The 10,136-nt window shown below is 40.6% G+C and overlaps 1 protein-coding gene across 1 annotated transcript in view; it reads left to right on the top strand.

Moving 5' to 3' along the window:
- Positions 1-1,046: 1,046 nt before the first annotated feature.
- FYB1 (FYN binding protein 1) overlaps positions 1,047-10,136 on the top strand; it is a gene marked incomplete at its 3' end in the record, with an annotated part of 246,374 nt that continues 237,284 nt past the window's right edge. Inside the window, exon 1 of the mRNA XM_082275208.1 lies at positions 1,047-1,268. Within this exon, the coding sequence (XP_082131334.1) occupies positions 1,266-1,268 (3 nt within the window). The 5' untranslated portion in view covers positions 1,047-1,265. The remainder of the gene's footprint in view (positions 1,269-10,136) is intronic.

Here is a 10,136-nt window from a genome sequence, read left to right as displayed (position 1 = left end):
CACTACCTAAGGGGCTCACGGAGGTGTGGTGGTGGTGTTGAGCATCTGCTCTCAAAGTTTTGGAAAACGCAAAGAGGATTTCATAGCACATAATTGGGACTTTATGCTTATATATATACATGTGAAGTGACTACCTTGCTTGGGACTTTGGTTTGCTTGCTGCCCCCACAAAATATTTAGCACCAGCCGCCACAGCTCAGACTTGTGCTGACATGCCCCCCTGCAAGCAATTCACTGGAAAGATCAGTTTGCTGCTGTTTCTCCTCCCCGAGCTCCTTATGCAGCTGAAAACAGAGGGAAAGTAACCACTAAGTAAGGCTCCATTCAAACCTGAGTGCCCCAAAACATGGGACGCGTTTGTAATGCCATTCTTTCCTAATGGCACCCCAAACATGGTGTGATTTTGCTGCGATTGTCAAGCGACAAAAAAATGCTAAGATCATAAAAAATCGCACCGCCAAGCGCTCTTAGCTCTGTGCCAAAATTTGGTACATGAGCTTCTTTGGAGTGTTTGTGGAGCGGAGGGAGGCCCATTCAAATGAATAGTGCCATTAAAAAAAACGCACCACAAAAAAGCTAAAAAGATGGCAGTGCAGCAGCTGTCACTGCACTACGCTCAGGCGTGAACAGAGCCTAAAATAAAAAAGGAAAAACTATATATTTATTTATTATTTATGTATACACAAATGTTTTGCCTTTCATTTCTATATTAAACTGAATGGGTTGACTTACAAGGTGAGAGTTCACATTTACGTTAATCCTAAGCAACTCTCTCTGCTGTAACTGCACTATTTATACCAACCCTGGGCATGTGACTCAGAGGAAAAACATGAGATCCTTAAAAAGGAGAATAAATAACACAAAAGATTAAGCAATATAGCAAGTTAAACAGATAACAATTTAAAAAATATACACACCCAGCAGATATCAACTACAGAAGATTGGAAAGAGGAAATTCACATAACAAATCACCAGCTGACTTGCAAGTCTCAAGTGTTTCCTAGATCCACCAAAGCCACAAGTGTCTACCAAAGACAACTCTATGGGGTCCGCTTTCCTCCACTTTTTACAGAAAATCAGAGTAGGTCTGGGGACGGAGAGCGAGCACGTAGAGTGGCTCAGATAACAATTCCCCGATAAGACCTAATGAACCAAAAAAAAAAAAAGAGGAAGTGTGTTCTGAGCTTCAACTTACGTACAAAGGATAATTATTAAACTCTGTCACTACATTTCACAAACAGATCCCATACCGTACAGAAGCAACAATGGTGAGTACAACCAATAGTTATTTTTTCTATTTGCAATTAGAATAAATAGAACTATACAGACAGGTGACTAAGATAGATAGATAGATAGATAGATAGATAGATAGATAGATAGATAGATAGATAGATAGATAGATAGATAGATAGATAGATAGATAGATAGATAGATAGATAGATAGATAGATAGATAGATAGATAGATAGATAGATAGATAGATAGGACATTCTGACAACAGTCCTCTGAGAAGTCAATGGAGTTGATTTTCTAAAGGCAAATAGGCTATAAGCTTTGCAAGTGAAGTTGCACTTTGAGATTTTTTTCCCCAGAGCTTAGTGATTACGATGAAATTTCATTTGCAAGGAATACCCTTGCACATGATTGCATGATGGAAGGCAACATATCTTTTCTGGAGAAACTAAACAGCCTATTTGCCTTTAGTAAATTAACCCCCAATGGCTTGTGCTGTACTGCTTCAGAAAAAAAGGTTGGACAGGTGTATGAAATCTAAATGACTAATTACCTGTAAAGGTTTATTATGAGAAATAACAATGTGTAATGGTGATCCAATTGTTTTATAAGATCATTTTTTTTACTTGTTGGAGTAAACTGGACCATGGTTAAAGGGGATATTATACCTTTTTCCGAATCAGTTGCAGTTTGGTTGAGGTCATACATAAGTGTCTCTCTTTCAACATCACTATAGTCTCTGTTTTCTGAACCACGTGTTCTCATTAGATAGCAGACAAAGTGTAACGGCAAAAGCAGCTGCACTGTTGAGCTACAGTGCCTATTCTCTTCTGAAGGTGAAAATTGATTAGTACACTAATAACCTGGACTCAGTAAGGTCTGAGTAGTTGATGTGTATGTCTGTGAAGTCCGAGTTAGGTCAGACATCCTTATTTGCATGCTTGTTGCAGGTAAGGGAGAAGGCAAACAAGACAGTCAGGATACTAGAATATGCAGAAAGAGATGTAGCAATGGCAGTCTCCATGTCTCTCTCTGGAAATGTTTCCTCAAAACTTTTTACTACTACCACCGTTGGAGGTTTTACACACACTCCTGACAGATACAGCCACTGGGAGTGTGTGTAAATCTGACAAGATAGCTATCAGATGGAAGTGAACTGATCACTTCTACACACCCCCATTACTGCCGGCCCCCCTCCGCGCCATATTTCCCAGGCTCCATGCGCCAATTGGCAGATCCAGAACCACCATGGCAGGTGCCGCCAGGTTGAGGGGAAGATCAGCAAACGTCCATTTGCTGATCTCCTCTTCCTGTTACTGTGACTTGAAAGCGATGCGTAAAACATCTTTTAGACCCCTGTTGTCTCATTAAACAGTACCTGTCAACAAAAATGCATCACTTTTTGTTTTTTTTAGAAAAGAAAATGTAAAAAGAAGTGTACAAAATGAAAGCTACACTCAAGTACCTAAAATCCCCCCTCCAAAATGTTTTGAGCCCCTTCAACCCCACATACACACATGTACGAAACGCAAATGCATGAGTCAGGGGCGTCTGTTCTCGTTTTTCTTCCATGTGAATCACATAGGGGACTTTATGTCTTTTTCAGAAAAAAAAGTGTAAACAAAAGTTTAAAAAATTAAAGTTACACCCAAGTACTTAAAATCCCCCCTCCAAAAATGTTTGAGCCCCTCCCCCGCCACATACAGACATGTAAGAAACACAAATGCATGCGTAGGGGCCCTTATTCACGAAAACATTGATTGCACTATACGTTATACACTCCTAAACCTTGTGGACGGCCTTCCCAGAAGAGTTGAAGCTGTTAGAGCTCAACTCAATATTGAACCCTACAGATGAAGACTGGGGTGCCATGTAAGTTCATGTGAGTGTAAAGGCAGGCGTCCCAATACTTTTGACAATATAGTGTAGGTGTTTTTTATCCTTAGCAGGGTTCCCCGGGAACCTGCATTATGCATATTTCTGCTTTGGAAACAGTGATGGCATGGAATGACTAACAGTGCAATGCCAGGCAACTCCCAATAAAGATTCCAATCTGCATCTGGCAGTGCCTAGTCCTCATTCATCATCATAACTCTAGATGTAAATAACAGTGACAGCTGTAATGTAATAAAATATCTGTTCCTCTGTCCTTCATGGTTGAACCAGCAAACATCATGACTTCTATACTAGCTAGAGGAAGGTGACATGCTCACAAAAAAATTTTTTATGTTGTGTTGAGGCCATCTGACATTCACATTTACATGTTGCTATGGTAGAAAATTACATGAAGGAAATATTTGCTAGTTTTATTGTGTTGCTTGCCACTCTGCTGTCACATAACAGTATATAGGTACAATCTTTTTACTCCAACAGAGGTTTAAAGTGGTTCTAACCCCATTGATTTAACAGTTTCAGAAAACAGTTGCATTCTCGGCACGCCAGGAATGTAACCATCATATTGGTTGTGCTCTCAACCAAACTCTTAAACCATCAAATGGCTGGTGTCATACCAGATCACATGTGTTGCGTCATGGCATTTGCAGATCAAACAGAAGCTAAGACGGCTAAGAAACAAATGCAGGAGGAATCTTGCGAGCTACCATGCGTTTTTACAAATTAGTGTAAGGGCCAGCTGCTGATACTGTTTACAATCCCATATACATGTGCTAAATACAATCAAACCAAAAATAAGTGCCACGCTATGCCATCCATCCAAACCAAAATTAAAATAAAAACAAAATATATACTGTGGGTACGTGCAATGAATATATGATTAGATACAAACAAAATACTTTGAGAATATAGGTGTCACCACCATCCTTGCCCCTACCCTACGTGTGTCAGACTGCTGTCTGTTCAACAGAAACGACTGCCTTCTATTAAGCGGTCATGCTAGAAACCCAGCATTCGATCAGTGTATTCTAATGGGGGAAAGTCTCCACTGTGAGAATACAATAGAAGAGTGGGAGAGATCCTTGCATGCATATCGCTTGGGGATCTCTTTTTTATTTTTTGCTTAACCAGCCTATTGAACAAAAAATGTTTGTGTATACCCAGCTTAGCAATATGGTAAGTCACAAGCTGAGGGGTAGTGAGAGGAAGCAGGGCTGTATTAACCAATATGGCCACCCTGGGCCAGTGCCTAGTGCAGGAAGGTAAGGCTAGGTTCACATTTATGCAATTGGTGTGGCTTGCATCTGTGTGGGCACAGCAGCCTATTCATTTAAGTAGGCTGCTGTACCTGTGAGAAACAGAAGACAAAGGTATCTGCACCTATTTAAATTTGCAGCCACACAGGAATAGCATGATGCTTTTTCACCATACGATTTCCTGCACCCGAAAGCGCACTGCATTTTCAGATGCGGGGGTGCCATTAGGAACTAATGGCACACCTGTGCATCTGATAAATAGAAGTGCGGCTTGCCTGCAGTTGAGGAAATGCCTTCCTGCACCTGCATATACACTATATTTTCAAAAGTTTTGGGACGCCTGCTTTACACGCACATGAACTTTAATAGCATCCCAATCTTAGTCCATAGGGTTCAGTATTGAGTTGGCTCATCCTTTGCAGCTATAACAGCTTCAACTCTCCTGGGAAGGCTGTCCACCAGATTTGGGAGTGTGTCTATGGGAGTATTTGACCATTCTTCCACAAGCGCATTTGTGAGGTCAGGCACTGATGTTTGACGAGAAGGCCTGGCTTTCAGTTTCCGCTCTAATTCATCTCAAAAGTATTCGGATTGAGGTCAGGACTGTGTGCAGGACAGTCAAGATCCTCCACCCCAAACTCGCTTATCCATGTCTTAATGGACCTTGCTTTGTGCACTGGTCCAAATTATTTGGTGGAGGGGGGGTTATGGTGTGGGATTGTTTTTCAGGGGTTGGGATGGCCCCTTAGTTCCAGTGAAGGGAACTCTTAAGGTGTCAGCATACCAAGACATTTTGGACAACTTCATGCTCCCAACTTTGTGGGAACAATTTGGGGAGGCCCCCTTTATAAAGGTTCATAAAGACACCGATGAGCAAGTTTGGGGTGTAGGAACTTGACTGGTGCATGTATCCACTGTGCTGCTTATTTTATTAATTTACTAAAAAAAAAGGGTGGAAGATTTCTGCGCTAAAAATATGAATGACTGGTGTAAATGAAGCGGAGAGGGGGGGGGGGAGCTGCTGACACTAGACCAACAGGCGGTGATCCAATAAACATAAATAAAAAATAGTGTAGCGCTAATCAATGTACATAAATGAATATTACAAAAAACATCATAAAAAATGACCAGCAATATAACATGTGATAAGTCCAAAGAAAAAACAATTGTGCAAGTGAAAGTCCCAAAAAGTGAAACATGAGAATGTGAGTATCCAAAACACAATTGATATCCAAAAATCATACCGTGTATCCTTCTTGTGACACCACAGGGAAGTGCAGGTAGGGGACACCACTGTGTAAGGTGTTGGGAAGCAGCTTACCAGAGTAATATGGCCACTCAAATGAATGAGATAGCCTCAGCAAGCATATAGTAACAACAGATGGGAATCAGCACCAAGGAAGATACAGATCTCCACAGCAGGTCCACAGTAGTCAAATAGGTACGAACATATGTAAAGGATATATGACAGAAGACCATAGCGTAATCCTGTAATGTATTGAAAAGGTTTATTTAAAATTCTTCTTACAAATAAGACGATACAGGCAGGCACATCGATAAAAAAGAACTGTGGGTCCGACCGCGGCGTCCCGCGTGTTCCCAACCAGTATACAGGAAGTAGGCCGGCACGGATGGGGGCTTGTGGATGTTGCGTCTGGTGCCGCCGATGCGTTTCGTCATCAAAAGACGTCGTCTTCATGCATCCATTTAGTAAGGTGTTTCATCCATGTAGAGCAGTGGCCTCCAAAGGATGTGGCCCTTTGCTTGAATTTATTCGGCTCTTGGGGTACTATTCTTTCCATTGGTACGAGACACTATTCCTTCCACTTACACCAGCAGTGGGACATAATTGCTCCCACGGATACAAATGATGGAACACTTTCTCCTACTAACACCAATAACAGAGCTTTATTTCTCCCACTGACACCGGCAATAGGGCTATATTTCTCCCATGGAAATCAATGATGGGGCATTTGTAGGCAGATGACTCCAAGAAGGTTTTGAAGGGTTAATGTTACATAATAAAATAATTAGTCTGGTTGAAAAAAGACACATGTTCATCTAGTTTAACCAATAAAAAGTAAAAAAAAATATATATATATATATATATATACCAGCCTATATACATAATCCTATACCCACAGATGATCCAGGGGAAGCCAAAATAAAACAGAAAAGCATGATCTAATTTGCTCCAGCAGGAGAAAAAAATTGCTTCCTGATCCCCTGAGACTGGCATTAAGATATTCCCTGGATCAACTTTACCTATGAATGTTAGTATCCAAGAGAAAAGTATTTTTGGGCGTATATTGGGACTTTTGTATATAGGGGTGCTTGATGTAGATATGGTATTGGAAAAAGAGAAAATGTGTAATAGAAATCAAAATTTTATTATAGAAAAAATATAAAATTGTATACTGATAACAACAGGATACAAACAACAATATGATGTAATATTGTAATTAAAAACATATGCAGTAGACAGATATATTGACATATATGACAATTTACAAGTGATTTACAGCTCCTACATAGGGGTGATTGTCAAATACCCAAAACTCATCCGAAAAGAGGTATCTATGCAGGATAGCGGTGAAACCCAGAGTATCAACCCAACATGTTTCTCGGCCTTAGGCCGCTTCCTCAGGGGTACTTTCTCTATGGGGTATCACTTGGTGAATATATCAACACTGTCTGGTAAACCAAGAAGCCAGCAATGGTGGAGGACCGGGACCACAAGGTGGGGTGACGATTCCCCCGGGGGCGGCCACGGGAGCTCAAACCACTGAACCAAAAGGCAATACTGCAATAAGTGAATATCTCTATCCAGTAGATTCCGGATAGGACAAATGGACAGGGAGCGGGTATAGTAGATGTGGTAAATCTAGGATCATGTAGCGTTCAATGTCCACAACAGGATCCTTTGCACATAACCTGCGGTAGTGCAACTTGTGGCGTCGCGTCCCTGCAAACTGCTCCTTGTGGTCCCGGTCCTCCACCATTGCTGGCTTCTTGGTTTACCAGACAGTGTTGATATATTCACCAAGTGATACCCCATAGAGAAAGTACCCCTGAGGAAGCGGCCTAAGGCCGAGAAACATGTTGGGTTGATACTCTGGGTTTCACCGCTATCCTGCATAGATACCTCTTTTCGGATGAGTTTTGGGTATTTGACAATCACCCCTATGTAGGAGCTGTAAATCACTTGTAAATTGTCATATATGTCAATATATCTGTCTACTGCATATGTTTTTAATTACAATATTACATCATATTGTTGTTTGTATCCTGTTGTTTTCAGTATACAATTTTATATTTTTTCTATAATAAAATTTTGATTTCTATTACACATTTTCTCTTTTTCCAATACCATATCTACATCAAGCACCCCTATATACAAAAGTCCCAATATACGCCCAAAAATACTTTTCTCTTTGACATTCAGATGGGGACGTGGTGCTTCCATATTTATTTATAATTGGTATGAGCTTGTCTACCCCTAATGTTAGTATCCAGTTATAATATGTACATTTAGGAAAGAATCCAGGCCTTTTTTAAACCAATATACTGAGCTGGACAGAACCAGCTCTTGAGGGAGTCTATTCAACATTTTCACAGCTCTTACTGTGTAGAAACCTTTCCACATTTGGAGATTAAATCTCTTTTCCTCCGGAACGTAAATAGTGCCCCTTTGTCCTCAGTGATGATCGTAAAGTGAATAACTCAACACCAAGTTCACTATATGGACCACTTATGTATTTATACATGTTGATCATATTCCCCCTTAATCTCCACTTAACTACTTCTGGACCGGAAGGATTTGCCCCCTTAATGACCAGGCCATTTTTGCGATTCGACACTGCGTTACTTTAACTGACAACTGTGCAGTCGTGCGACGATGTACCCCAAAAACCTTTTTGATTCCACAAACAGGGCTTTCTTTTTGTGGTATTTGAACACCTCTGCGGTTTTCTGATTATGCGCTATAAACAAAAAAAGAGTGACAATTTATAAAAAAAACAGTATTTTTCACCTTCTGCTAATAAAATAATAAAATTATTATTATTATTATAAAAAAAAAAATTAAAATAAAATGTTTTCATCTTTTTTGGCCAATTTGTACTTTGCCACATATTTTTGGTAAAAAAAAAATCCCAATAAGTGTTTTTTGATCGGTTTGCGCAAAAGATATCACGTCTACAAACTAGGGGAAAGATTTATGTAATTTTTTACATTTATTTATACTAGTAATGGTGGCGATCTGCGACATTGTGGCGGACAGATCGGACCCCTAACTGATATTTTTAACACTTTTGGGGGGACCAGTGACATTACCACAGTAATCAGTGCTAACAATATGCACTGTTACTGTAAAAATGACACTGGCAGGGAAGGGGTTAACACCAGGGGTGATCAAAGGGTTATATGTGTACCTAGGGGGTGAACATTATCAAATAATATCACCAGTGGTTTAAACTGTGAAGAGGTATGTAAGTGTGGATGGATAGATAGATAGATAGATAGATAGATAGATAGATAGATAGATAGATAGATAGATAGATAGATAGATAGATAGATAGATAGATAGATAGATAGATAGATAGATAGATAGCTATTTTGCAATTTTTTTAACTGTAGTTCCACTTTAACCCCCTTCAGAACCCCAATCTCCCTCACAGTGACACCCAACGCCATTCAGAGATTTCCAGCATTTAAAGACATATTTTGCATTCACATACTTTTACTCTGTGAGTATAAACTGTCTTAAGTAGTGGTCTCCAAACTGCTGCCGGGGGCCAAATATGGCCCTTTGCTTGTCTTTATTCAGCACTTGGAGCATGATTGCTGCCAATGATACAAGGCACTAATCCTCCCACTGACACCAACAGTGGGGCAAAATTCCTCCCACTGACACCAACAATGGGACACTATTTCACCCACTAACACTAAATGGGACACTATTCCTTCCCTTGATACCAACATTGGGGCACTTCTTCTCCCACTAATACCAATGATGAGGCCATTATTACTCTCACTGACTCCACAGTCAGTGGGGGGAGAGCAGGGGCGGGGCAGAGCCATGCTGTGTCAATGGTTTAACACAGGGTGGCTCAAGAGTGAGACTGCACAAGCACCCCCATAGCATCTATGGGGGCATTCAGATGGGGAGTGGCCAGAACCACCTGACCCCAGGAGAGGAGGATCTGGGCTGCTCTGTGCAAAACCATTGCACAGAGCAGGTAAGTATGACATTTTTTTTAAGTTTCCTTTAGAATCACTTTAAGTAAGTCAAAACACAATATAAGTTAATACAGTATATTCAACTGGGTTTTCTAAATGTTTATAGCACAAGATAAAGCTGCAGCTGTTTAGTGCTCAGCACTAAACACTGTCAGTTATTAAATATTTGTTTTAGACTTCCATGGATCTGATGGCTTTGTTTGATTTTGTCAAGGTTGAAGCTGGTCATGAGACCTGACCAGAGGTGTAACTAAAACCTACCTGGCTCTGGTACAAAATATGAGAAGCACAGATGCCTGATGCTCTCCAATCCCAAAGTGGCCCCTAGCACATATCCCCCCCCCCCCCGCGCAAATAAGTAAACTTTGTAAAATTGCCCACTTAACCCCTTTCCCCAATGTCCTCCTCCTCTGTAAGTCTCATGTATATTTATTACATATATGTGTATGTATTACAGACCTCAGTTCAGCTTCTCAGTGCCTCCTCCTCCTGCCTGTGTACATCACAAAAAAAC

The sequence above is a fragment of the Pelophylax lessonae genome (assembly GCF_965119305.1).
Source record: "Pelophylax lessonae genome assembly, chromosome: 1".
Lineage (NCBI taxonomy): Eukaryota > Metazoa > Chordata > Amphibia > Anura > Ranidae > Pelophylax > Pelophylax lessonae.
Note: the sequence above shows the minus strand (reverse complement) of the source record. Positions and strands in the feature narration are given on the sequence as shown.